Source organism: Ahaetulla prasina, chromosome 9 (genome assembly GCF_028640845.1).
Source record: "Ahaetulla prasina isolate Xishuangbanna chromosome 9, ASM2864084v1, whole genome shotgun sequence".
Classification (NCBI taxonomy): Eukaryota; Metazoa; Chordata; class Lepidosauria; order Squamata; family Colubridae; genus Ahaetulla; species Ahaetulla prasina.
In genome coordinates, this window is record NC_080547.1 from 683,480 (window position 1) to 710,578 (window position 27,099).

At 51.1% G+C, this 27,099-nt stretch overlaps 3 protein-coding genes across 5 annotated transcripts; 2 read left to right on the forward strand and 1 right to left on the reverse strand.

Moving 5' to 3' along the window:
- NUDT18 (nudix hydrolase 18) lies at positions 1 to 1,845 on the forward strand. Its single transcript, XM_058194244.1, has 3 exons — positions 1 to 186; positions 302 to 515; positions 1,055 to 1,845. Exons 1-3 carry the CDS (start codon positions 40 to 42, stop codon positions 1,660 to 1,662), a joined length of 969 nt encoding a protein of 322 aa, XP_058050227.1. The 5' UTR covers positions 1 to 39; the 3' UTR covers positions 1,663 to 1,845.
- FHIP2B (FHF complex subunit HOOK interacting protein 2B) lies at positions 1,825 to 12,915 on the reverse strand. 2 transcript variants are annotated; one of them, XM_058194229.1, is made up of 17 exons: positions 12,814 to 12,915; positions 12,654 to 12,732; positions 12,369 to 12,538; positions 11,073 to 11,177; positions 10,770 to 10,892; positions 9,678 to 9,854; positions 9,315 to 9,511; positions 7,438 to 7,549; positions 7,226 to 7,302; positions 6,909 to 7,113; positions 6,303 to 6,472; positions 5,744 to 5,884; positions 4,674 to 4,764; positions 4,109 to 4,252; positions 3,670 to 3,810; positions 3,432 to 3,535; positions 1,825 to 3,056 (listed from the first exon to the last, which is right to left on the reverse strand). In XM_058194229.1, exons 1-17 carry the CDS (start codon positions 12,862 to 12,864, stop codon positions 2,918 to 2,920), a joined length of 2,226 nt encoding a protein of 741 aa, XP_058050212.1. In that variant the 5' UTR covers positions 12,865 to 12,915; the 3' UTR covers positions 1,825 to 2,917. The 2 variants fall into 2 exon arrangements, with proteins under 2 accessions (XP_058050212.1, XP_058050213.1); XM_058194230.1 differs by lacking the exons at positions 12,369 to 12,538; positions 12,654 to 12,732; positions 12,814 to 12,915 and adding an exon at positions 12,063 to 12,296.
- Positions 12,830 to 26,778, forward strand: NDUFA10 (NADH:ubiquinone oxidoreductase subunit A10). Of its 2 annotated transcripts, XM_058194242.1 has the most exons (10): positions 12,885 to 13,013; positions 15,026 to 15,194; positions 16,326 to 16,541; positions 17,274 to 17,360; positions 18,967 to 19,088; positions 19,565 to 19,644; positions 19,966 to 20,020; positions 20,447 to 20,532; positions 25,633 to 25,741; positions 26,451 to 26,778. In XM_058194242.1, exons 1-10 carry the CDS (start codon positions 12,948 to 12,950, stop codon positions 26,517 to 26,519), a joined length of 1,059 nt encoding a protein of 352 aa, XP_058050225.1. In that variant the 5' UTR covers positions 12,885 to 12,947; the 3' UTR covers positions 26,520 to 26,778. The 2 variants fall into 2 exon arrangements, with proteins under 2 accessions (XP_058050226.1, XP_058050225.1); XM_058194243.1 differs by lacking the exon at positions 15,026 to 15,194 and having other exon boundaries at positions 12,830 to 13,013.
- The last annotated feature ends 321 nt before the right edge of the window (positions 26,779 to 27,099 follow it).

Below are 27,099 nucleotides of genomic sequence, written 5' to 3' on the forward strand. Positions count from 1 at the left end.
GCCGCCGCAGGCGTAGTAACGGCCTCGGGCGGCGGCGGGATGGCTGCGGAGGAGCTGGACGCGCTGCTCGGCGGGAAGGGCTGGCCGGTGCCCGCCGCAGGCGATTGGGACCCGGGCGCGTCGGAGCCGGCGCGGCTGCGGGGCAACGTCTGCTACGTGGTGCTGGCGGTGCTGCTCAACGAGAAGGTCCGCGGAGGCCGCCACGCTCCCGCCCCCGCCCTGCCCCCCGCCCGGCGCCCGCGGGCCGCCCGTTGACGACCCTTTCTCTCTCCCCCCCCCCCCCCCCGTTGCCCGCGTGCAGGACGAGGTGCTGGTGATGCAGGAGGCGAAGGCCGAGTGCTACGGGAGCTGGTACCTGCCGGCCGGCCGCATGGAGCCCCGCGAGACCGTGCTGGAAGCCGTGCGGCGGGAGGTGCAGGAGGAGACCGGGCTGCAGTGCCGGCCGCTCACGCTGCTGGCGGTGGAGGAGCGGGGCCCCAGCTGGATCCGCTTCGTCTTCCTCGCCCGGCCCACCGGTGGGGCTCCTGGGGGGCGGGGGAAGGTCGCTCCCGGTTGGTGGGGGGGTTGATCGGCTGGAGCCCCTCCGACTGGCGGGCTGGGAGTCCGGAAGGGCTGCTTTCAGCTTTCCCCAAGTTCTCGCCTCCCCCCACTGGGGCCCCTTGGAGTCCGGAGTCCCAAAAGGGCTTCTGGCTTCCCTCCCTTCCCTCTAGGACACCGGTCCCTTTAAAGACTTGTGGACTTCAACTCCAGAGTTCCTCAGACAGCTTTGCTCAAAGCTGAGGAACTCTGGGAGTTGAAGTCCACAAGTCTTAAAGGGACCAAGGTTGGAGAGCCCTGCTTTAGGAGGTTTCCCTCCTTGGTCGAGCCAAGCTGGGCCGTTTCCTCCCTACAACACCCCCCCCCCACTTGGCCTTTGCCCGGGGAGATGGCCGGAGCAGCTGCCCCACCTGGCTACCCTCCCCCTCCCTGCCAGCCAAGACCTCAGGTGCCGGGTCCTTTCCTGGCCAGGCCCCCGCCTGGTTCGGCTTCCTAGCTCTGCTGTTCCTCTCTCTAGGCGGGACCCTGAAGAGCCTGCAGCAGGCAGACACGGAGTCCCTGCAGGCGCTGTGGTGGGACCGGGAGACCCCTGCCCTCCCGCTCCGCTCGCGGGACATCCTGCCCTTAATGGACCTGGCTCTGCAGTACCGTGCCGCCCCCCGCCACCCTCCGATCCTGCCCGTGGAGCTGCCCTGCGCTTCAGTCTGCCAGCGGTTCCTGCTCGTCTTTACAGGTGGCAACAATTCCCTTTGGGTGCTCCTGGGAACAACGGGGGGCCCGCACCTCCCCCTGGCAACAAGCAGCCCGTCTTCCTCAAAGCCGGGCAAGAGGCTCGTGGCGGCCCTTCAGCAGCTGCTCCAGAGATGCGTGGCCCGGCCCGAGGTGGCCGTCCGCCTCCAGGGCCTGCTTGGCCTGCAGCACCTGGGCAAGGATCCAGGGCAAAGCGATGGGATCTGCTTCAACATAGTGGCCACAGTGGGAGGCGATGGCTCCCAGCAGCAGGAGCTGGCACCGCCGGCATTGCAGGAGCCGGGTTTCAGCTGGTGGGAAGTGGAAGACGCCGCTCTGAAGAGCGAGGTGCTCCGAAGGCTCCACACCGCTTCCTTCCTCCCCGTTTACAGTTAGCTTCTCCCAGGCAAGGCTTGCGCCAGAGATCAAAGCCGCCCGGAGGTCACTGGACGCAGAACGGGTCTGGGATGCCATTCTAGCCACCCCTGCTGAAAGCAAAGGGGGCAGGGAAGGCCAAGCAGCCTTTGGAACGTTTGCAGCAATTAACAGGCGGTTGAATCAATAAAAACATCTATTTCATTGTGGCTCTGCTGTGTTTCTTGCAGGAAGAATGTAAGGTTCCCAGCATTTATTAGATGCACAGCCTGCCTTTCCTGCAGGGGCTCAAAAGGATGCTGCCACTGGCTCTGCTCTCCCTTGGTTCCCTCTTCATCCCAGGCCAAAGAAGAGCAACTCCCTGCAGAGACCTGGGCAACAGGCCAGGATGGAACAGCACGTCCCCACCTACTTCCTCAAACATACATAGGAGAACTTCGGGACAGTCCTAGGAATGAGATGGCAGGGAGGCTTCCGTTATCTCACCACAGCAAGCTCTGGGTTCAAAAGGAAACTAAGGTCAGGTGGCACAGCAGGATTAATCTTTAGACGGATGGAAGACATTGCCCAAAACAAGTCCTGGCAGAGAACCTTCAGCTGAGTACATACGCCAAGAAAAGTGGGCAAGAAAAGGGCCCCTTAGCTGGAGAGCCCCACACAAAGAATGGCAACAGGCTCTGGACAGGAGCCTTCCTTCCTTCCTTCTTTGGCCTGGGCTCTGTGTGCATTTAGAGAGGATCCTAAGTGCAATCTGAGTAGCAAACAAAAGGAGGCAAAGTTATAGCAACAGATCCCCAAATCCATGCACCACAGAAAATTCTTCTTTTACAAGGACCTCCATGATTTAATCCCGGTGGTTAAAATAAGCTGAAAACAGCCCTATCTTGCTACTGTTTTTTAGAAGATAAAATCCAGGTGCTTTATCTGGAGCTTTCTGTTCTTGAGGAAGGTGCCAAGAAAACCTCCGTCCAGGGTATGAGGGGCCCCTTCTCGAAAGATGACAAGGCCAGAGTTGGCAAAAGCTGAGTCGGGCACCAGAAGGCGGGCAACAAAGTCCCAGCGTCGTCAAGGAAGTTCTTGGCAGAGCTGAGCCGGGGCTGCTGACAAGCAACCGACTGCTTCTAATCCCAACTGTCCCTTCTTATTTGGAGCCGCTTTTAGGCGGAGAAGGAGGAGGCGGCTGCTGCTGCTGCACGCAGGAAGCCAACAATGGGGTTGCTCTCCAGTGCCGAAAGCCTCAGGGAAGAGGCAGGGGAGCCAAGGAGACCCCGAGCTTTCAGCTGGGTGAAGGAGCATGTGGCCGGCTCTGCCCAGGGGGGCCCTTGAGGGCAGACTTGACAAAGACGATGGCAGCCAGCTCTTTGCAGAATTCCTCCAGCACAATCACCCCCTCCAAGAGCATCTGGTGGCCAATCCTATGAAGAGATGGCAGGCAAGACAAGAAAGGGGCAGTTTCCCACTTCTTACTCGGCTGCCCTTCCCTCTCCTGGCTGACCAAGGCCTCTGGGCAGGAGGAGCAGGCTTAAGGCTATCACGACTGCTCTCGCATCAGCACCAGAGGCTTCAGGCTGTGGCCGCTCTCTCCAAGGCAGCTCACTGCTGTTTGAACGCAACTGCTGCCATCGAGGCCACAGCTTCTGTACACCGCAGGGGTGCTTTGTCTTGGCCATCAACTTTGGAAGCCATGCAGGCAAGTGCCTGGAGGGGCCTGAAAGTGCTCCAAGCAGGCAAAAGCTGAGCTCTGACCCGACCCAAAGAAAGAACCACCCCGTCCCCTCCGGCCCACTTACGGGTGCTCATCTGACACCAGCCCCATGAGCTTTCTGCGGACCAGCAGCAAGTTGGCGGAGAAGTCTGTGATCCGATGAGCTGTGTGCATCAGGCTGCCAATCACCTGGCAGGAGAGAAAGGGCAGAGAGGCCGGTGGAGGGAGGAGCCGAGAAGCTTCTGGAATCGCCTGCAGAAGCTCACGCCCCCCCCCCCCCCGAGTTTCCCACCCTGGGCTTGATACACCAGGCCAAACGTTACCCTAATCAGCACCGAGAAGAGGGTCCTGCAGCCAGGGGCCAAAGGGAGGTAGGGGTCCAGGAGGTACTCGTGGAGGTGAGGGTGAGGAAAGAGGGCCAAGCGGGACAGCACCGACGTCACCTGCAGGTTCACTGCATAGGGCTGCCGAGGGCAGAGAGACAAGAGTTTGCTGATGCAGCAGTTCATTCACAATCAGCCCCTGGCAGCAGCTTCCATCCACCCTCCCACAAGGAAAGGGAGCAGGAGGAGGTTGCTGCCTGCCACTCACGCCCAGTGCAATGGCTGAACTGTGCCAGGTTCTTCACCTAGGAAGGGCCGGAAGTCAGGCCCGGGGTGTCCAAGGAACGCTTCTCCTTGAAGCTGCCTCCCCACAACAAACTGGGGCCTCTTCCTGCCTTGCTGTCTCCTTATTGGAGACCTGATTCCCTCAGCCTCCTACCTGGTGTAAGATCTGGGCCAGCCGGTCAAAGAGCACCTGCAGGAAACGGCCCTCATAAAACTGGGGTGCCGCAGGGCTGGTCTTCTGAGGCGGTTGAACCTGGGGCCACGTCCAATGCGCAACATTCACACAGCATTCTTGAAACTGCAAGAGGAGGAGAACCGATTGGATTTTGAATGGTCTGGATGTTTATTCTTTTGTAACAAAAGTTTTATATTTTGCCCATTTCTTTATGACTTGAAGATTTACAGAATTTTAAGTGACCCACAAAATGCAGAATGGGGCTGCACAGCCCAGAACCCTCCCTGCTGCTGGGCCCCAAGCCCTTCATGTGAGGTGGGAACCCACATCTTCAGGAAAGAGGCCTGTAGAAACTCAAGAGCCAACACTTCAAACCAGACCTGGAAGCTAATGGGCAACCAGCTCAATGACTGGAACACTGCACTTCAGTCGTCGTTGGAAAGGACACCAATCATTACAATAAACCCTGGACCGCTGGAGTTCAGAAAAGCAAATCAAGGGCTTATTTGGGATGCAGCACGGGGAAGAGTATCAAAGGACTCACCAGCACTTTAGCATCATGGACATAAGTGTCGTATCCTGTCTCCTCCAGATACAGTGAGGTCTTCACTTCACTTGGTACCAGGCAAAGGAAGCTGGATAAAAGAATGGCAGTGGGAGCTCTGCAGAACTGTACTTCCTGCCTGCTCACCCTTCATCCTTTCTGCCCAGAGCCGACTCTTCTGCAGAGTCGGCTCTACAGAAGACGCTGGGTTTTCTGCCTGCCCGCCCTTCAGTACTTTGGGCTGCCAGGCAATTTGCCACTGCCCTCCTCAGAGTTGCTTGCAAAGCCCCAGGGAGCCCAATGGGAGTTTGAGAAACGCTGGCTTCAAGCAAATGTGCTTTTTGCTTTGCCATCTCTTATTCCTTCACGTTTCTTTATATACTTTGACTTGAGCGCTCTGGGATTTGGGAAAATCCAACTGAATAGGACCCTGAAGTAGAAGATGGAAATTAAAACCGACACATATGCGGATGCAGTTTTATTTTTTTTATCCTTTTTTTAAATAAATAACTCATGGTGAACATACCTAATGTTCCTTCATCCTCCTGTTTTCCCACAACCCTGTGAAGTGAATTGGGTGGAGTATGTGTGACTGGTCCAACCAGTCAGCCTTCATGCCTAAAGTGGGCTTAGAATTCATGGTCTCCCAAGTATAGGCGGCTGCTTTAACCACTACAGGTACTCCTTGACTTATGACCAAAATTGAACCTGGAAAGTTGTTGCAGTCGCTACGTGAAGTGCCCACACGTTCAGTATTATTCAATGATTGCAATCGAAGCTTTTCCTATGGTGGCTTTTTAAGTGACCGCATGGGGGTGTGAGAAGTCTGGAGTCTACCAGCATGTGGAAACCTACCATGGGTCAGGAGTTGGCTTTGGTCTACCTGTAGACCAAACTGGCTCTTTCACAAGCTTATGCATAATACACTCTTACACAACACCCTTCCGTTGTTCATAGATGCAGAGACCCAAACTCGGTAACGCAGGCAGTACATCTCAGCCATCTTGCTTACAGAGGTCTTGCATCTTCCTATCCAAATAGGGATGCAGGCAACTCCACAGAAGCCGTACCTGCTGACTGCCTCCTTCACATCCACAGGACCCTCTGACTGGCCAGGCCGTTCCTCTGGAGCCAAAGTGGCTGCTTTGCTTGGCCTCCGGAGCACAGCTGCTGGGAGCCCGTCTGCAAAGTAAGGATCTTCCTCTAGGTCTCTGCAGGGAGAGGAAGAGGCCAGCCTTGACCACACTTAAACGAGCAAAAATACAGTATTTAATGACAAAGACCAACTTCAGGAAAGGGGAACAGACAGGCAGCACGTGCTGGTCTGCGGGTCAGCCCTGGGGATCCAGGCTCACCAGCTGCTGCTTGAGCACAAAGATGAGGTCAGCCCAATCCAAGAGGACCAGAGGAGCCCCTCTCTCCCCCCCTTCTCCCCTCTTTCTCCCCTGCGCCCCTGCCTTAGACCCTAAGCTAGAGGACGGGGAAGGGTCAACAAATGCCAACTCTGTGTTTCAATCCATCAAAAGTGGCTCATATTGATAGAAAGGACCAGCTTGAAGAGACTTTTCCTCGTCAATGGCAAACTTGGAGGCCGCCAGGTGCCCCCTGCTCCTTCCCCCAGTCACTTACAGCCCCTCTTCACAAAACTCTTGCTCAGGGCCGGCAAGGTCTTCTTGACCAAGTGGGCTTCGCAAGACGTAGCTGCGCTCCTCCAGATGGCGCAGCACCAGGCTCTGCAAGATGCGCTGGTCAGGAAGCCAAACTAGCTCCTCAAACAGCCGTAGGGTGGCCACGCTGATCTGTGGCAAGGAGGAGAATGTCAACAGCTGGCTTTGGGGAAAGTGGCCTGACGGGTTCCAACAGCCGAGCCAAGACACTCGAGCCACGGACACCGCAGGGGAAAGCCGGCTTTTAGCTAGCTTTCTCCTCATGCTCTGCTACAGTTTAAGTTGGTGGCAAGACTTGGGGTCCTGGGGGAAACTAGAGTTGGGCCGCAACTCCCCAGAGTTCCCAATTCTCAGGCAAAAGGCACAGCAGACTATGGTTAAGACTCCCCCCACCCCTACAGAAGGGCTTCCGTTTTCTTGCTGACCCTGGGAATTGCAAAGCTGCTCAAATGGAAAACTCCACTCTCGTTTCAAAGCCTCAGCGGGGAGGAAAAGCTGCTTTGCAGGAGCTGTCAGGTATTCCTAGATGGCTCTCGCAGAAGGGACAGGGAACTGGCGAGAGGCTCACCTCATCCGACGGATGGTTGCAGTTCTCAATCAGCTGTGAGCAGAGGTTGGACCCCTGTTGCCGGCAGGCTGAATCGCTGGGCCCGACGGGATCCATTTCTGGTTCCAGCAGAAACCCAGCCAGCTGCTGAAGGAGGGCAGGAGCCCGGATCCGTCTCACCAGGCCTGTCAGGAGGGCTACTGAAAAGAGAATCCCAGAGTCTGACCTGCCAAGAAAGGACCCACTGAGCAAAAAGGGGATTGCTGGGCTCTGCTCCCCTTCAGAGCTGCCTGGCAACCTGACCTGTGCAGCCAAGGGTCCGCTCAGCCCAAACTCACATTTGCAGAAGTTGAGGCCGCAAGGTTTCCAGGAAGAGCCTCCGGCCGACAGTCGCGCTCAGGGTGTCTCCAATAACCTGATGGGGTGCAGAGCCACAATTAATCAGGCCTCCCAGCCCACCACAGCCCACGTGGTCAGCCATGGCCTTGAGGTGCTGGGCCAAGGAAGAAGAGGAAGAAGGCAGAGAGAGGAAGGGGAGAAGGATTCTTACGGGATGAGCCTGTTTCGTGAGGCAGTCACAAAAGTCCAGCCAGCCGAAGAAAGCCTCGAGGCTGGGCTTTCCTGGGAAGGAGCGTCCCTCAGCTGAGGTGTCTCTCTGAAGCCTGCAAGTTCAAAATAGAGGCAGCTCAACCCGAGGACACCTGATGGTGCTGGCATCCTTTTGCTGCGAGGGGGAGAAAAGAGGAACCCAACTCGGAGAAAGGGGGTGGGTGGGTGTTTCATACTCCTGACTGCCATGCTTGCCGAGTATATTCCTCCCTATAAATGCATTTCTATGGCTGCCCCTCAGCCATTCTGCTAAGATAGCTTTGCACTCCTTGTCTGATCTCAAACCACCACATTACACAATTTATCCTTCCACTTGGATTTGCAGCACGGATAAGCTACTGAAGAACAAGATGCAAGCCAGATAGTTGAGAACACCTGTTGTGACTCCAGCCCCCGAACCTGGCCCCATGGCCGAAAGTGACTCCGAGAGTGAGGGGGAAGGGCCGGTAAGGCTTACCTCGGGAGCACCGATTCCTTTGGCCCAGCTCCAGGAGCCAGAACCAGGCCAGTCGGAGGACGTAATGAGGACGTCATCCCCTGATTCCTCCCTTCCCCAGGCTACGCCTTCAAACCCAGCTGATAATAATAATAATCAAGCTTGGATTGACCCGCGCTTCAGAAGATTAGAGAGGCGACGTCATCAAAGGGAAGGGTGGGACAACAGCCCCACCCCACAGGATATATAAGGAGCTTTGGGACTGCTCTCATTCCACAGGAAGCAAAAATTAGCTGAACCATTTCAAAGAGAGCTGAAAGTCATACTCTGTGAGTCATTTGTTTGAACTTTGGCAGGCAGCTGCGATTTCTCTGCCAGGACTGATAAGAGCCGTGAATCCACTGGCTGAAGGCCAGCTTGTTGCTCCGAAGTGGGGAAGGAGACAGAACACCACCACTGAATAGGTGACAATGAAATTTATCTCCCAGTGTAATTCCTCAGATAAGGAATGTGAATCTAGTTCTTATCTTGACTCTTGAACAGGAAAAAACAGACGCCAATCACGTCAGTTAATATTTAATAGAGTCCAGGAAGCCTTAAAGTGGACACATTTAGGCTACATATCAGTAGTTCTCAACTTACGACAACAATTGACAGAGCAGAATTTCTGTTGCTAATCAAAGCGGTTGTAAAGTGCAATTTAGCATCACTTAGCAACACCAATCCCTGCAGCCCTGGTGGCTGTCCTTAACTGAATTCCACAGTTAGATGAGGCAACTTCCTGCCAGCTTCCCAGAATCACAGTCAGTGGGGAAACTGGCAGGAACTTGCCAGTTCAAGGCAGGCTCAAGATAAGTGGTTGTTGTCGGCTCAGAGACAGCAAGGGCAGGCGTGAGGGTGAAGGGGAGGCACTGCAAGAGGCAGAGGGTATATAAGGGTGTAAGAGTCACAGGGAGGGTCAAGGAGAGTAGATGACTGTGTAGTGAGGATGAGGGAGGGTGGGGAGGGTGCAGGAGAGGGTCAGGGAATATGTGGAAGGTGGGGCACAGGTTGGAGGGGGCGTGAGTGGATGTGCAACAGTGCAATATGGGTCACAGAGGGTGCACAGGGCTATGGGAGGATGTAGCACTGATTGGGAAGAGTGTGCAAGGAGGCAAAGAGGGTGTCATGCAGATGATCAGACAAGAGTCAGGAGGATGGCAAAGCGATGCGAGTCGGAAGGTGCGAGAGGAGAGTATGGGTTGGAGAATGCGCAGGGAGGCTCTGGGTGAGAGAGGCTCTGCGGGGTGTACAAAAGGTGCAAGGAGAGGTTGGGAGGGTTGAGGGAGCAGCACAGGTGCAAAAATCTCAGGGGCAGAGATTGAGGCTCAACAGCTTTGTACCTCCACTGGACTGCTGGAAGCGTGGCAATATCAGCAGGGTTGATGCTACCAGGGATGGCATTGTACAGGGAGCAGAGATAGTCGGATAGCAGAAGGCACAACATGCTGTCTTGGGCCAAGGCCTGGGCAGCAGTTGCATGGTCCACAGTGGTAAGAAGCAGTAGATTCTCTTGGGCTTTTAGTGCAACCTTCTTGTTCTGCAAGGAGGAAAAATAACACAATTCCTGCAGCCTCCAGTCCTCCTCCTCCTCCACTCAGTGTGTGTGGAAGGGAAGAGCCAGGGACAGAGAAGCTCATCCTATCCACTCTGCACGAGGCATGACCTTCACCTGCCCCAGGGCTACCAGGCTGATGGTTTCATACCTTGCTCTTACATAAGCCAATCAGAGAAGTCACCAAATTTAGCACGGAAGCAGTGGGGTCCCCTCTGAGTTGCTTCTCTGGACACAGCCCCCTACCCTCTTCTTCAGAAGGGGGCATGGTCTGGCCAGAGGTCATGCTTGGCTTAGCTGTCAATCCCAGCGAACCAACGTTCTGGCTCTTGAAAGAAAAGGGGAGAGGAAGGAGAGTGCAGGTCAGGTCAAGATCTACTGACAAATCAAGTATTTGGTTCTAATTTTACATAACTCTTGTTTTTATATTTAATGTTTTATCATTAGTAAGCCACTAAGAGTCACCTTAACAGTGAATGGGGTATCATATACATTTAATAAATAAATGAATACACATAAACTCAACAGGATACAATACTCTGGTCTTGCAAGAATGATTGGACGTAACAATCACTGAAACCCTCCAAACAAATGGGCCAGTTCTAGCTCCTAAAACAAATCACCCAGTAATCCCAAATCCATATAACCAAAAGGAAAAAAAATCCAGGCAATCTGAGTCAGAATGCACACGCTGAAAAAACATCAGGTCCTTCCAGCACAGAAGTCAGAGGGAACACAAAAATCCAGCAAAAGCCCTTTCAGATCGGATAGAAGCAGGCAGTGACAACGAAGAAGCCTTTCTCATCCCACACTCCATGCACGGCAATTGTGCTCTCTGAAGTGCATAATTTGGTGCCGCCTAAGGCTGCTGCTGCAGGAGCAGGAAGAGCTGCAGCCCAATCTTGGCACCACCACCTTCTCCACCTGCAAACCTACAGCAACCAACCCCTGCGTCGTCTGTCCCTGTAGAGGAGCACAGAAATGGCCTGGAGACCATGAGCAAAACAGGGAATTGGAAAAACAGGACAGAATGAGAAACAAACAAATGCTTTGCCTTGGCTCTCTTTGGTATAAGAGGGAGGGAAGAGAAAATGCTGTCAGGCATTCTAAGTTCAGTTGTTACAACCTGTCTCAATAAAATAGAACTCTAGTTAGTTCTTGTGATGTTTGTTTTCTGTCCCAACTAGCCTGGCAGGGCTGATACACAGTATGAAAAGGATCAGTGCACCCAGCAATCCCTTACCTCTAGGACATATGGCAGGAGAGCAGGTTCCTGCCTGATTTTGGTACACAGAACAGCAATAAACTGTAACACTTCCTTCTCGAGCTCAGGGCCCAATGCATCCCCCTGAAGCTGAATAAGTTTCTGCAAAAAAGATTGAAAGGTGGGGCAAAATCAGTAAGCATCAGAGATGCTTTAGAAATGCTTCAGAGCTGTTAACACTGGACACATTTTCCAGTCACTAAGAAGTAGCTCCTTTGGCAGAATGGTCAATCTTTAAACTGAACACACAAATTACTGAGTTCCTAAAAAAATGGCCCTCACCTGGACAGGCCGGTAAACATTGAAGTAATGCATGAGAGGACTCTGCATCTGCCTCAGCAGGCGACTGAAAAAGAGAAGCACCTGTGACCTCATTCCTGGAGGATACTGTCGGAAGCAGAGAAACAAGGCTCACATTAGGAAAAGTTTGTTAAAGCTTTCCATCAAAGACTACATTACTTGGCTGTCTTGAATGCTAATGGAACACAGTGATAGTCCGCTGAACATTAAACTAAAAACAAGCCTCAGGATGTAGGTACAGGTCAAGTACAATCTTTACACAAAATAATTGTTATCAGTCCTATGGTTCTGAAGTAATTTCTTTTCTTAGATCTGAGTATTCCTGTGCAAAGATTACACTTTTCCCCCCTTTCCTTGGTTCTCCCCCCTGACCAGTCCATCAGTGTCCAATAGTATGCCCTTTTGATGTTTTGGGAACTGCTTTGATGGTTGGAGCCTCTCGATGTAGTTTTGCATTACGTTCCCAGGCGAGGTGTCCTTGGAGGCTGGCTTATTTGGGTTTAGCCTCTCCCCGTCTATTTGTTTTCCCATTCCCATGCCCTAACTTTACTTCCCAAAATCCTGCCCTCCTCCCTGCATTTTATGGCAGGATCCCAGAGAAACGAAGGAGCTGAAGATGGCAGACCTGACATTATCTTACTCTGATAAATGAAATTAGTACAAATAAGACTTTTTAAAATCTAACAGGCAAAAACCCAAACAAAGCCACAGTAAAGGATTTATCTTCCTGATTCTGCATACCAGAACAACTAGACACAAGAACAGTTTTTTCCCGAACGCCGTCACTCTGCTAAACAAATAATTCCCTCAACACTGTCAGACTATTTACTGAATCTGCACTACTATTAATCGTCTCATAGCTCCCATCACCAATCTCTTTCCACTGATGACTGTATGACTATAACTTGTTGCTGGCAATCCTTATGATTTAAATTGATATATTGACCATCAATTGTGTTGTAAATGTTGTACCTAGATGAACGTATCTTTTCTTTTATGTACATTGAGAGCCTATGCACCAAGACAAATTCCTTGTGTGTCCAATCACACTTGGCCAATAAAATTCTATTCTATTCTTTGGAAGAAGAATGACCTGTATCTGACTGTAGAATCTCTTTAGGGAAACGACTTTGGAAATTATGCCAAAGAGGCCAGAATAAGAAAGGGGCATTTCCAATGAGGTAAACGAAGGTCTTTCAACCGCCCCCCCCACCGCCCCCCCCCCCAGTCGTGCCGCTGTCATCCCTGCCGAAAGGCAGGAGCCGCAGGAAGAGCCACCTCCGCCTTCCCCAGAGTGCTGAGCGTCTCCAGGATTTTGTGCTGCAGCAGGTACTCCAGGCAGGGCCCCGTCTCGCCTTCCCGCTGCTGCTTCTCCTCGTAGACCAGGATGTCCAGCATCTGTTTTAAGCGCCAGGGAATCTCCGTCTGCTTGGCCGGCTTGGCCTCGTCTTGGGGAAAGACAAGGGCGGCGTCAGCGGGCCCGGCCCTCCTTAGGAGCCCCGCGTCGGGCAGCTTCACCCGCCACGCCACGCCGGGCCCGTCCCCCCCTTGCCCCCCCCCTACCGGAGGCCTCCAGGTAATAGTGGGTGACGCCCTTCCAGTGCTCCGTGAAGGCGGCCGGGAGGTCGAGGCGCGGCTCCTCCTGCAGCGGGAGAGAAGGCCCCGTCAGGCGACCCCGCCGTCCCCCGCCCCTCCCCCCTCCCCTCCCCCCCCGAGCACCCACCGCCTCCACGGCCCGCTGCAGCAGGGCTCCCAGGCGGCCCAGCAGCGCCATGGCGGCCGCGTCATCCACCCGCGCCTCGCCGCGTCATCAGCGCGCGACGGCAGGGCGGAGCAGAGGGCGGGGTCTCGGCTGCCATGTCCTTGGCTGCGCTGCTGCTCCGCGCGGGCCGCGCCCGGGGGGGCCGCCTGGCCGGGAGGCTGGTGAGGAGGGGGCGCTCGGCGGAGGGCGGGGCCCCTCGAGGCTGGGCAAGGCTCTCCCGCAGCGCCCCGCAGCCTCCGGGCTCGGCCAAGGTCGCTGCCCTGTTAACTCCCGGCGGCCCTGGGCGGCTTCGAGCCGGTGGAGACGAGGGAGGGGAGAAAGGCCGAGGGGCTCCGCGCTTCTCCTCAAGGAGAGCCGGGCCGGGGGGGGGGCGGACGGACGTCGGCCTTGTGTCATGCGAGGTATCCGGAGCAGCAGGGGGGGGCAGGGGGGGAGGGCGGGCAGCCTCGCTCAGGTGGGAGACGGAGGGATGGCGGCCCCTGCCCGGCTACCCCCTCCCCCTCCCCCTCCTGGACCGGTTGGGGGGAGTTTAAAGTGCGGGTCCTGTCCAGCCACGCTGCTCCCCCGAGGGCTTCAGGGCCCCCCCCCCGTGTCTTCCCCCAGAACCCGCAGGGCCCCTGGTGGTCTTGGGCGGTTCGAAGCCCCAGAGGGGAGGTCGCCCAGCCTGTGCCCGTAGGCAGGAGGCTGGTGGGGGCGCCTTTGGGAGGGAGAAAAGGCCCAGGGGACTCGGCTCCATAAAGCCCCGCCCCAGCCGTCGCCTCCCCCCCCCCAATCCCATTTCCCCTTCGCTGATGTGGTGAGTGAGCAAGCAGACCCCCGGAGGGGCTGCTATTGAGTGGCCCGACTTCAGCCCAGCCCTGCCCGGTCTCAGGCCCCATAGACCCAACGCTATGCTATGCCTGCCTCACTCCTCCTCCAAAGCCCAGCAGCCCCGGCCAGCTCTGCCACAATGGCCCTCTGTTTACCTCCAAGGCCCTGGCAGCCAGCAGCTCTGATGCCAGATAGTGAGGCTCCTGCCCTGGGACAGTGATGCAGTGACTGCTTGCCCTTGACGGGCACAATAAGGGCCTTTCTGCCTCTGAAGTGAAGGTTCAAGCACTTGCTTAGATCCTAAAAACTGATGTAAAGTAATTCACTCTCTCGGCCCAGCTCTCCTCGCAGGGTTGTGGGGATGTTCCAAACAAGGCACAGCCACGGAGGTGATTTATTCATGGGTTCCTCTTATTTCGTGACCGTGGTAATTCTCATTGTACTTCCTCTTAGGAGGCCAAAGAAATCCTGACCTTTGGCTGAAAAGAGCCTTGTAGCCACTGCACCCCAACATCTGCCCACTCTCTAATCTAAGAGAGCTTTCTTAGAGAGCTAGGCCACCTTTTAACTGAATTGACCCCATTGATCCTTTGGTCAGTCAGGTGGCTGCAGGAGAATTTCCAGCCCTGCGGTCATTGGCAGTTGATACTAAGGATGCATCTTAGTAACTGCAATTCAACTGTTTAGAAACACTTTTCTAATTTCTATTTAAAAACTTGGTGATTAGTTTGAAATGTCATGTCATTTCAGAGTATTGGTGAGAATTATGCTGTCAGCTGCTGATCTTTATTCCTCTCAGCGTGATAGTAGTTTAAATTTAAATACTTATAATGTGCCTCTTTTGAAGCTGTTTTGTATTTGAAGACAGGCGTCTGGTGACTTATCTTTTATTATTCAGGGTGTCCCACCTTTTATGGATTGTTGTGTTTCTTCTGCTTATGTTTTTGATTAAACCATGATATCCAAACCTCTCCTTGATAGATTACAGGTAGTCCTTGATTTACAACAGTTTGAAGTTAAAATGGCACTGAAAATACTGATTTATGACCATTTTTCACACTTGTGACCATTGCCGCATCCCTGTGGTCACGTGATTTACATTCAGAAGCTTGACAATTGACTCATATTTATGACAGTTGCAGTGATTCGTTTAACAAATATTGGCAAGAAAAACCATAAAATGGGACAAATTCACTTAACAAATTTTTTACTTATGTTTTTCACAACATAAATTTTGTGCTCAGTTCTGGTTGTAAGTTGAGGACTGCCTGTGTTTCCCCCTCTCCACAGTGTGTGTGTGTGGAATGTCGTAAATAATTCTATAGAGCACAGATACGTTTTTGACAGACATTTTCCTCACCAGGGAAAGATTCCAGTCAGTTCCCACAGGAACCTTCAGTATGGCTGGACAGCATATATATTGGGAGATAAAGCTAGCACAAAATTCACTGAATACAGCAAAGTCTTCACAGTGGATGGTAATCTGTATGCTGGCACAGCGAAACTCGCCCAACAAATGGCAGAAATACTGGGTATGTAATGGGCCGTTGTATATTGCTAAATTGGTATTGTGTAATATATTGGTATATTGTGTGGTATCCAGGTAGTCCTCAAGTTACGAATGTAATGGAGCCTGCCAATTACATCCACAGCCGGAAGATTCGTAGGAGTGAATCACGTAACTTGAAGGCGATCGCTCCCTGCTCTCTCTCATTGAATGCATGGGTCTTTAAGTGCACGAGGTATCTCAGGGTCGGGAAGGCCACGGGGAGCCTAATGCTTCTGGCCACCCAAGGCCGCCTCCCCCGACCCACTGCGATATCTCATCCTGCCAGACCGGGTCACTTGATGATTGATGGAGCTGTCTCCTCTCCAGCTTCTCTACCATGGTTTTGCCTTGAGCAAAGGCTTGCCAAGGCCTGCAGGGATGAAAATGGCATCCCCATATGCTCCAGTTGTCTTTGCAAGAAGCCTTTTTGCCCACGAGAACAGAGCCTGGATTGGTGGGCACGTCCCTCCGGGGCTCCGTCCTCCTTGGCAAAGGACTTTCCTCAAGTGAAGAAGGCAGAGTAGTTGCCTAAAGCTTCCAGGTATAAACATGGCGGCTATTGCTTTTGGAATAGAATCCAGGTAGCCCGCGACTTCAGCAGTTCATTTAGTGACCGTTCGAAGTTACAGCGGCACTGAAAATAGTGAGTGATGGCCATTGCAGCTTCCCAATGGTCACGTGGTTTACATTCAGATGCTAGACAACTGACTCATATTTATGACGGTTGCAGTGTTCAGGAATCATTTTGCGACCTTCTGACAAGCAAAGTCAATGGAGAACCCAGATTCGTTTAACAACCATCGCAAAAGGTGATCACGTGACCCCAGGACACTGCAACCGTCATAAATATGAACCGGTTGCCAAGCCTCTGAATTTTGATCCCGGCACCATCTGCAATGATCATAAGTGAAAAACGGTCATGAGTCACTTTTTTCAGAGATGTTGTAATTTTGGACGGTCATTAAATGAACTGCTGTAAGTCGAGGACTATCTCTGCTCTTTTTCAGAAGAGGCTTTTCTTGCGCTCTACAAGAAGAGGACTGTCTCTTCAGAGAAGATAATTTCACCTGAATCTGCATCAGAAAATATTTGCCCTTTTGAATGTTCTTTGCAGGTTTGCGATATTTCCCAGAAGCCGACGTTCATTTGTTAGACCAATTAACGGGAGATGGGAAAAAACTAGATTTAAAATATAACGGCAGTTGCTGTGTGGAGACCTTCTACAATGAGCCTAAGCATCCAAATGGAAACTCTTACCGATTTCAAGCTTGGATGTACGGATCCCGCTTCCTACAGTATGCAGAAGCTCTCAACCATCTCTTGAGTACAGGTAACCGAGCAAAATTCCATTAATGTAAACAAATGAAACAAACAACAATTGGGGCTACTGCTGTGTACCAGCCTTCCTGATGTGTAGCAGTTTCACTGCCTGAGCCGCCCAGTTTGTGCTTCGGTTGGTGAGGGAGTTCTCCAAGCTGATGGTCTCAGGGGACTTCAACCTGCCTTCTCTGGAAACGGGGTCAGAGGTAGCTTTGGAGCTCATGGCCACCATGACAGCCATAATCGGACTGTCCCAGATCATCCAGATGCTGATCCTCCCGCGATCATGGATTTAAGGGAGATCATATTTTTCCCCTATCGTGGTCAAATCACTGCCTAGTAAGCTTGTGGGTCTCTGGCATCAACCCCAGCGTAGGGAGGTTAGACCGGCTAGTTCGGTCTACCTCAGGATTCCATGGGTTTCAGAGGGAGCTCGCAGTTGGTCTGGACACGGTCATACTTGTGGACATACTGCACAGTCCGACAAAACTCTGGTGGCTACTTGTGACTTTGAATTGGATTGCACCTGAGCAGCCTCTGCAGCCGTGGATCCCAGAAGCCCCCAGTGTACAGAAGAACAGAGGGAGATGAAACAGGTGAACAGATACCAAGAGCTCTGCAGGCGGATAACAAGGAGCGAAGAACCAATGCAGGGCAAAGCCACTTTTAGAACTTACTCCTTGATACTAAGAGAGGCTAAATGTATTTATTTCTCCACTCCTTCTGCATCTCCCCATTTTAGGACAAGGAGTCGTGCTGGAACGCTCCCCCTACAGTGACTTTGTTTTCTTGGAGGCGATGTCAAAGCAAGGCTACATTCACCCAAGATGTAAGTAAGGCTCCCTTTGACCAAGAAGTGATGATTGCTGGTGTCGTCTTAACCTTCTGTTCCTCCAAATTTTTATAATTCTACATTCAAATTCCTCATCCAATTCTCAGAGCTCTATTCCGATTCCCACTGAAATTCCCACTGGGGTTTATTTTATGGTCAGTGACAAAATTACGTGGTAGTTTTTGTCATGGATGTTAGATTGGGGTGATGCAGTTGGCTCCTCAGTGCAAGAAAAGCTGGTGAGTTTTCTTGGCATAATTTATATTTAGCACAAAGCTGACTTAACCCTGATGGATGTGTGGAAATAACACAAAACATTTAAAACAGGATTCTTTAGTTAGAAAACCATCGGTTCTATTTCATAAGTGTTGCCTTACTTATGAAACGTATTTGTACACTGCTGCAATGAAAATGACTCTTGGAAGCTTACATCGAAACAATACAAATAACACAACCCCCTGCAAACAAACCTCCAAGATGAGAAAGAAAAGACGAGTTTTAGAAAAGAGAGGGTATTGTGTATCTAAGCATCGAAGCATCGTCGTCGTCATCAGCCATTCAGTCATGTCTGACCCAGAAGATTAATTTTGAGTGGAAACAGAGTTTACCGCTTCCTGTATGAGCAGAATTTTATGGACTCCTGACTAGAAGGAAGGTGATCCTGCAAAATGTCTCTCTTCCATTGTGAGGTTGCTCCCTTCCCACTCAGAAACAGCCAGTTGGGCAGGGAGGGGACTCCAGCCTGGTTCTGTGTGGCACCAAGATGCTTCTTGACAGCAGGAACCTGTTTTTTTTTTGTTTACATTTATATCCCGCCCTTCTCCGAAGACTCAGGGCGGCTTACAGTGTATAAGGCAATAGTCTCATTCTAGTTGTATATTTTTTTTTTACAAAGTCAACTTATTGCCCCACCAACAATCTGGGTCCTCATTTTACCTACCTTATAAAGGATGGAAGGCTGAGTCAACCTTGGGCCGGACTTGAACCTGCAGTAATTGCAGGCTACTGTGTTCTAATAACAGGCTTCGTAACAGCCTGAGCTATTCCGGCCCCTAGCCGGAATGTTGAGCCATTAGCTTGTGAGAGTTAACATGGTGAAAAGTTCGAAGAAGCACTGCCTGCTGGATCAATCGGTGGCAACTTGAGTTGGCCAAAGTGGACCCAGCAGACATCATGTCAGGCATTGGGACCAGCACAGGTTCATCATGTCAGGCAAAGCTTATTGCCTTCTTTGACAAAATGACTAAAATCATGGCTAAGGGAACTGCTGTTGACGTACTTTACTTAGAGTTCAGTAAGGCATTTGACAAAGTAGACCACAGTCTATTTCTTGGTAAGACAGAACAATGTGGGATAGACGGCATCACTGGAGGCTTTTAAGAAGAGATTGGGCAACTATTTATCCGGAATGGTATAGGATTTCCTGCTCAAGTAGGAGGTTGGACTAGACCTTGAGGGTCCTTTCCAACCCTATTAGTCTAAGAAAGGAAGCCTAATGCTACAACCATATGGCCTGAATGTCTGCTTCTCCTTGCTTTCCTTGATATGCATTGCATCCTCAGGTGAATAAATCATTGCCATATGTTTGCTACTTTTTTTGTAGGTGTGAAACACTACTATAGGATGAAGCATCTCAGTATTTGTGAGGTTTTGCCTCCTCACCTGGCCATTTATATTGATATTCCTGTCTCAGAAGTTAAGAAAAGGATTGAGGAGATGGGCGAGGTAAGGCTGCTTTTGTATCTCTGTTTGTGACCAGGATTTTGCTCCAGGACAGTACAATTCGTTGTCTTTGGCTGTTTCACTGGTGCTTAAAGCTGAAGTTGAACCTGTTTGGCAGGAACCAATTAACTTTAAATATAGCCTAATTCTTCCAATAGCTGTTGCTCCTTGTTTTTAATGCAGCAGCTCTGAGGTGGATTGATTTTTTCCTTCTCTGTGGAAGAAGCTCCTTGCATGTAGTAAATAAATCCAGCTGATCTCACCTGAAGGGTGTGATCAGCTGGTGATGAACCTCTAGAATCCACCATGACTGAGGTGGTGAGTAGAGGGAGGGAAGGGAAGGGAAGGAAGTTTGCTCAAAGATCCTTGGGTCTTCCAGAAGTAATTTAAATTCAAGGGCTAAAGTGTAAAGTCATACAAATATGATCTGATCAAGTTGGGTAACAAAATTATTCTCATGAATTGTATTTTGTTTTAAGCCCTATGAAAAAAAAGTCTCGCCAGCATATCTTCAAAGCATTGAAGATGTCTATAAGAAATCTTTCCTGCCACAGATGAGGTCAGTGGAATGTAAGACACACCTATTTTAAATAATCACAATTCTGTGGAGTACTCTGAGCTTTTTAGTCAAGTTATTCTTTTTAAAATTTTTAATAATGACTGTTTGTTTTATTGTTTCATATTTGTTGTGCACCATTCAGTCACTTGTAGTGAGATAGGTGTTTGTGTGGGTTGTGTGTGGGTGTGGGTGTGTGGTATATAGCATTCGACAAAAGACTACAAAAAGACTATAAAACATTGCAGTTGTTCTCTGCCAAATGTGTGGCGTTCTTGTATTTTCTAAATCAAATGACATATTGCTACTGTTTTTTCTTTTTAGTGAAACCTCTGAGGTCTTGCAATATACAGCCAGTGAAGCTGACAACTTGGAGAGAGTAAGTGATAGGGGCCAACACCACTCCCTTGGGTATAAGGCTTTGTAGGAATATATTAGACCTCTCTTGCGGGATTTATGCCACAAAGAAATCAGACTAAAACAGGCCAAGAGAAATACACTTATGCTAAGAGAAAGCAGGAATTAAAAAAAAAGTTGAAGGAACTAACATTTAAACAAAAGATGGGCAAAGGTAAAAAGCTGTGCAATTATTTAACTGTGAGAAGCAACAGCAGAACAATTTTTTTTGTTTCTTTGAAATCAGATTAAATTTGCAAAAGACAGAAGCAGAAATTTTCCACTTTTTATGTTGAGAAAGTTGGACAGCTTTATACCATGAAGGCACTGGGTTCAATCCTTCCCTCACCAATTAAAAGGTTTCAGCCTGTACGGTTATAGAGTTTAATTCTCATCTTTTAACTTACAGATTATTGAAGACATTGAAATGCTGAAATTTTATAAAGGACCTTGGCTTGAACAAGATGATGTTACCTTGCATTACCTGAGGTGTAGGTAAGACTGAGGGACATGCTGATTTTTGGAATTAAAGACAGGAATCAGTCCACGAGAAAGTGGCCTTCTTCCCAAGAAGCCTTTGAGGGGTTTAGTCTGCTGTAATGCAGAGCTGTGACTCCTGAGAGGGATTTCTGTATCAAAGCCTCATCCAGAGAGGATGCCGAGGAATTCCTCTTGTGAAGCTGAGGTAGGAAGCAAATCCTACAAGAGGCTTGGGGATTTCCTTTAGCACCTTGCTTTGGGCTTCAAAAACTAGTTACATATTTCATTTTATTTATTTATTTATTTATTTATTTTATCACATTTATATACCGCCCTATCTCCCTAGGGACTCAGGGCGGTTCACAGGCAAGTAAAAAGTACATATAAATACAAACTAAAATACAATTAAAAAACTTATTCTACATAGCCGAATTATTAAAAAACAGTATAAATAATAAAACCCATTAAAAAACCAGTATAAATTTAAAATCTAATCCAGTCCTGCGCAGATGAATAAGTGTGTTTTAAGCTCGCGACGGAAGGTTCGGAGGTCCGGAAGTTGACAAAGTCCTGGGGGGAGTTTGTTCCAGAGGGTGGGAGCCCCCACAGAGAAGGCCCTTCCCCTGGGTGTCGCCAGACGGCATTGCTTAGCTGACGGCACCCTGAGGAGTCCCTCTCTGTGAGAGCGCACGGGTCGGTGAGAGCTATTCAGTAGCAGTAGGCGGTCCCGTAAGTAACCCGGCCCTATGCCATGGAGCGCTTTAAAGATGGTTACCAACACCTTGAAACGCACCCGGAAGGCCACAGGTAGCCAGTGCAGTCTGCGCAGGATAGGTGTCACACGGGAGCCACGAGGGGCTCCCTCTATAACCCGCGCAGCCGCATTCTGAACCAACTGAAGCCTCCGGATGCCCCTCAAGGGGAGCCCCATGTAGAGAGCATTGCAGTAATCCAGACGAGATGTCACGAGGGCGTGAGTGACCGTGCATAAGGCATCCCGGTCTAGAAAGGGGCGCAACTGGCGCACCAGGCGAAACTGGTAAAACGCTCTCCTGGAAACGGCCGTCAAGTGATCTTCAAAAGACAGCCGTTCATCCAGGAGGACGCCCAAGCTGCGCACCCTCTCCATCGGGGCCAATGACTCGCCCCCAACAGTCAGCTGTGGACTCAGCTGACTGTACCGGGATGCCGGCATCCACAGCCACTCTGTCTTGGAGGGATTGAGCTTGAGCCTGTTTCTCCCCATCCAGACCCGTACGGCTTCCAAACACCGGGACAGCACTTCGATAGCTTCGTTGGGGTGGCCCGGTGTGGAAAAGTACAGCTGGGTGTCATCAGCGTACAGCTGGTACCTCACACTGAAACCACTGATGATCTCACCCAGCGGCTTCATATAGATGTTGAACAGAAGGGGCGAGAGAATCGACCCCTGCGGCACCCCACAAGTGAGGCGCCTCGGGGTCGACCTCTGCCCCCCTATGCACGGTCACTCACGCCCTCGTGACGTCTCGCCTGGATTACTGCAATGCTGTCTACATGGGGCTCCCCTTGAAGGGCATCCGGAGACTGCAGTTAGTTCAGAATGCGGCTGCGCGGGTTATAGAGGAGCCCTCGTGGCTCTGTGATGACACCTATCCTGCGCAGACTGCACTGGCTACCTGTGGCCTTCCGGGTGCGCTTCAAGGTTTTGGTAACCACCTTTAAAGCACTCCATGGCATAGGGCCGGGTTACTTACGGGACCGCCTACTGCTACCGAATACCTCTCACCGACCCGTGCGCTCTCACAGAGAGGGACTCCTCAGGGTGCCGTCAGCTAGGCAATGTCGTCTGGCGACGCCCAGGGGACGGTCCTTCTCTGTGGGGGCTCCCACCCTCTGGAACAAACTCCCCCCAGGACTTTGTCAACTTCCGGACCTCCGAACCTTCCGTCGCGAGCTTAAGACACATTTATTCATCTGTGCAGGACTGGACTAGATTTTAAATTTATAGGGGTTTTAATTAGTTTTAATATATTTTTTTTTAAGAATCTGGCTTTAGAATAAGTTTTTTAATGGTTATTTTAATTTGTATATTATTGTTTTTATTTGCCTGTGAACCGCCCTGAGTCCTTCGGGAGATAGGGCGGTATACAAATATGAATAATAAATAAAATAAATAAATAACACCGTCTGCGACCGATCGGAGAGATAGGAGGAGAACCACCGATAAACGGTGCCTCCCACTCCCAATCCCTCCAACCGGCGCAGCAGGATACCATGGTCGATGGTATCAAAAGCCGCTGAGAGGTCTAATAGGACCAGGGCAGAGGAACAACCCCTATCCCTGGCCCTCCAGAGATCATCCACCAACGCGACCAAAGCCGTCTCAGTGCTGTAACCGGGCCGGAAACCGGACTGGAACGGGTCTAGATAGACAGTTTCAACCAGGTGTAGGGGAAACTGATATGCCACCATACTCTCTACAACCTTCGCCGTGAAGCGAAGGTTGGAGACCGGACGATAATTACCTAAAACAGCCGGGTCCAGGGAAGGCTTCTTGAGGAGGGGCCTCACCACCGCCTCTTTCAAGGCGGCCGGAAAGACTCCCTCCAACAAAGAAGCGCTCGTAATCGCCTGGAGCCAGCCTCGTGTCACCTCCTGAGTGGCCAGCACCAACCAGGAGGGGCACGGGTCCAGTAAACACGTGGTGGCATTCAGCCTACCCAACAACCTGTCCATGTCCTCGGGAGCCACAGGATCAAACTCATCCCATACAATGTCACCAAGACCACCCTCAGACGCCCCATCCGAATCACCGCAATTTTGGTCCAGACCGTCCCGAAGCTGAATGATTTTATTGTATAGATAACCGTTAAACTCCTCAGCACATCCCTGTAACGGGTCATCCCGCTCCCCCTGGTGAAGGAGGGAACGAGTCACCCGAAACAGGGCGGCTGGGCGGTTATCTGCCGACGCAATGAGGGAGGAGGCGTAGCAACCCTCAGTGCCACTAGGTAGGTCCTATTATAGGACCTAACTAGTGTCCGATCAGCCTCTGAACGGCTAGACCTTCAGGAACTCTCTAGGCGTCTTCTCCGGCGTTTCATCCCCCTCAGCTCCTCGGAGAACCAAGGAGCCGGTTGGGATCTACGCCGGGTCAGAGGCCGCAAAGGCACGACACGGTCTAAAGCCCCAGCCGCAGCCCGTTCCCAGGCCGCGGCTAGTTCCTCGGCCGTGCCGTGAGCCAGACCCTCAGGAAACGGCCCAAGCTCCGTCCGGAACCTCTCCGGGTCCATCAGGCGCCTGGGACAGAACCAACGTGGTGGTTCCGTCTCCCTGCGGTGTTGAGTGGCGGTCAGAAAGTCCAGGCGAAGGAGAGAGTGATCTGACCATGACAAAGGTTCTGTGACTACATCTCTCAAGTCCAGATCCTTCAACCACTGACCAGAGATAAAAATCAGGTCCAGTGTGCCTCCCCCGATGTGAATGGGGCCATCCACTACTTGAGTCAGGTCCAAGGCCGTCATGGAAGCCATGAACTCCCGAGCTGCTGTTGATGACGAACCGGAAGATGGCAAGTTGAAGTCCCCCATGACTATAAGTCTGGGGGTCTCCACTGCCACTCCAGCAAGCACCTCCAGGAGCTCGGGCAGGGCAGCTGTCACGCAGCAAGGAGCCAGGTACGCGACCAGCAAGCCCATCTGACACCTATGACCCCATCTCACAAAGAGGGATTCACACCCGGCAATCTGAGGTACAGTGGTCTCCCTCGGCTCTAGACTCTCTTTAATGACAACCGCCACCCCCCCACCTCTACCCTGAGCCCTCGGCTGATGGAATGCACGGAAGCCCGGTGGGCACATTTTACATAACGGTATCTACACTTCTCCAATCCCAGCACAAAATTTGGAAATTATGGCTGTCAGAACGATTAAAACAATTTCCAGGGTTCATAGCAGTGGTGAAATTCAATTTTTTTTACTACCAGTTTTACTACCGGTGGGCGTGGTGTGGCTTGGTGGGCATGGCAGGGGGAAGGATATTACAAAATCCCCATTCCCTCCTCACTCCTGGGGTCAGCCAGAGGTGGTATTTGCCGGTTCTCCAAACTACTCAAAATTTCCACTACTGGTTCTCCAGAACCTGTCAGAACCTGCTAGATTTCACCCCTGGTTCATAGTATATGTGGATCAGTTTATAAATGCAAGAAGCTTTGTGATATACAGAAACTGATGTTTGTTTTCCATTCTTTCACACACACACATCCCCCCCACATCATTTACCCTTCCTCCCCCCCCCCCCCCATATCCTGCCACATAGAGAAAGTAGAGTTTGGCAGGTTTGGTGGAAGCTTTTTGGTTGCTCCCCAGTAAGAAAAAAATGCAGAGAATCAGGATTTATTGTAAAGAGGCACAATCTAAATAATCCCCTTTGTGGAAAGTGCTGGGGGTGATCATGAGGTGGCCCTGCAGTGCTTGTCTGCTCTGGGGCTCTTGGTGAGGGGTGTGTCTGTGTGTCAGATCCACTCTGCCATTCCTTTCCCAGCATGGAAGTGGGAAAACTTCCTTCCCCCAGATGGAAACGCCAGGAGGCCTCTGCGCAGGAAAGGGGCAGGCCGGGTCCTCCCATGTTTTCTCTTAAGAACCTCCATGCTGGCTCACACCAGCAGAAGTTTCTCTTACGCTTTTTCAAGTTACGTCCAGCAAAGCCAGCCATAATTTGTCCCCAGCACCTAGTCCTCAGGAATTAGTCTGCTTCTCCCCAGGGGCAGGCTTCATTTGACCATCAGAGATAATCGCAACTCATTCTATTATTTATTTCTACCCTTGTGCAAGTTCTACATCTGCCAACTCTTCCAGGCTGAGAGTGACTGTCCAGCTAGGCTGTTACTTCCTTTCTGTGGGACGGGGAAGAAGTCATGGAGACGGTGCTCCCATCCCTTTGGTTACCTCGGAGGAAGCTTCTGCTCTCTATACCCAGCAGCCCTAAGCCTGACTTCAGGCACTTTGCAGAGCCATAATAGAGTGAAGAAGCCAACAATTCATCCTCGGCAAGCTCCACAATAGGCCCGTTTCTGCTGGTCGCTTCTTGGTTTCTTTGGCTCCGTCACCCTGACAAGCTTTCTTTTCCTTTCAGTGTTAATGACAAGTCAAAGATAATGAGTCCTGTGGCGGTTCCCGACTACATTCCTGAAATCACCATAGGAGGCCTTGATGCCGACTCAATCTTCCACTCTTACAGGGAGGTAAGAGGATATTCTCTGGAGAAACCTCTGTGGCCATTCAGGGCCGTGAATAGCGCAGGCTGGTAAAAGCCTGTTATTAAGAACACAAAGCCTGCAATTACTGCAGGTTCAAGCCCGGCCCAAGATTGACTCAGCCTTCCATCCTTTATAAGGTAGGTAAAATGAGGACCCAGATTGTTGGGGGGGCAATAAGTTGACTTTGTAAAAATATACAAATAGAATGAGACTATTGCTTTATACACTGTAAGCCGCCCTGAGTCTTCGGAGAAGGGCGGGGTATAAATGTAAACAAACAAAAAAAAGAGCAAACACTGAATCAAGAAGACCTTCGGCTGGCTGGCTGTGCAGAGACCGGCCGTCGGTCCATTTAGCGGCTCATTTTTCTTGGGGTGAATCTGCTGCCATTCAAGTACTCCTGTTTGGAGGTCACTGATTTGTTAGACTGATAAGAGTTAGAAAGGAAATACATTTTATTAATGATACGTTACTTTTATGATTTTGTTTAGCAATTATTATTATTTTAAATTTTGAATCAACTGATGCTGGACCAGTTCTTCTTCTCACAAAGCCCTGGAAACAGCCCCTTGGAAGAAAGCAGAGAATTCCCTGCCAAGGGCCAGTTCCCAGGACTTCCTGAGGAGAAAGATCATCGGATACGGGAATGTTTCCTTAACGCTGATGCATCTCCCCTGCTTTCCTTTCATTGTAGCTTCCCGGACGCTTCTTTGCCTCTGGTTACAATGCTGACGTGGGAGACAAGTGGATCTGGCTCAAATAGCCCATTTCTTTGGAAGAATTAAGTTGGCCACAGAAGGGCGATGTTAAGCCGCCATCTGTAAATAGGTGACATCTTTAGCAACAGTAGCAGGTCTTCAGCTGGGAGAACGAGCCACCAAAAGGAAGGTACCTTTAATGCTCAATCAAGATTCTTCTGAGCAGAATCCCATGAAGGCAAAGAAGGGATGCTGTGGCAAGCTCAATGAATAAAATAGTATCTGGAGCTTCCTATAGCTGGAAACATGAAGTTCCTCAATATAGTTTTTGTCCGTGTCTTTTTTCTTAACACCCACCCCCACCCCCACCCGTGCTTCACTTCCATGAGTCCCGGCTTCTCTTTCCCACGGTCATCTGCCTGCTTGCCCGGGCAACACATTCCTCTCTGGGAGGCAGCAGAAGCGTCAGCTCTGCCCGGTCTGCTCCACACAGAGCGCCAGAGCAGAGGCCCTGAGGGTGGGGCTGGACTCCCGCAGTCATTTGTGGGAAATGCAATCCCAGAAACAGCTCAATTAGCTGGAATGCTTTAGAAGAGTTTCGGCTTTGCGACTGGCACAGAGAGGATGGTTCCACACAAGCGGCGC

What these genes read in the sequence shown, in the direction of transcription:
- FHIP2B (XM_058194229.1), bottom strand. Translation starts at nt 12,864, where the DNA reads ATGGCGCTGCTGGGCCGCCTGGGAGCCCTGCTGCAGCGGGCCGTGGAG. An exon ending in CGGCCTCAACTTCTGCAAAT is followed by an intron (nt 7,114 to 7,225) that starts GTGAGTTTGGGC and finishes CTTTCTTGGCAG; the next exon opens with GTCAGACTCTGGGATTCTCT. An exon ending in GTGAAGGAGGCAGTCAGCAG is followed by an intron (nt 4,765 to 5,743) that starts GTACGGCTTCTG and finishes TCTTTTATCCAG; the next exon opens with CTTCCTTTGCCTGGTACCAA.
- NUDT18 (XM_058194244.1), top strand. Translation starts at nt 40, where the DNA reads ATGGCTGCGGAGGAGCTGGACGCGCTGCTCGGCGGGAAGGGCTGGCCG. An exon ending in CGGTGCTGCTCAACGAGAAG is followed by an intron (nt 187 to 301) that starts GTCCGCGGAGGC and finishes GCCCGCGTGCAG; the next exon opens with GACGAGGTGCTGGTGATGCA. An exon ending in CTTCCTCGCCCGGCCCACCG is followed by an intron (nt 516 to 1,054) that starts GTGGGGCTCCTG and finishes TCCTCTCTCTAG; the next exon opens with GCGGGACCCTGAAGAGCCTG.
- NDUFA10 (XM_058194242.1), top strand. Translation starts at nt 12,948, where the DNA reads ATGTCCTTGGCTGCGCTGCTGCTCCGCGCGGGCCGCGCCCGGGGGGGC. An exon ending in GCCGCCTGGCCGGGAGGCTG is followed by an intron (nt 13,014 to 15,025) that starts GTGAGGAGGGGG and finishes TTTCCTCACCAG; the next exon opens with GGAAAGATTCCAGTCAGTTC. An exon ending in AGGCTACATTCACCCAAGAT is followed by an intron (nt 17,361 to 18,966) that starts GTAAGTAAGGCT and finishes CTTTTTTTGTAG; the next exon opens with GTGTGAAACACTACTATAGG.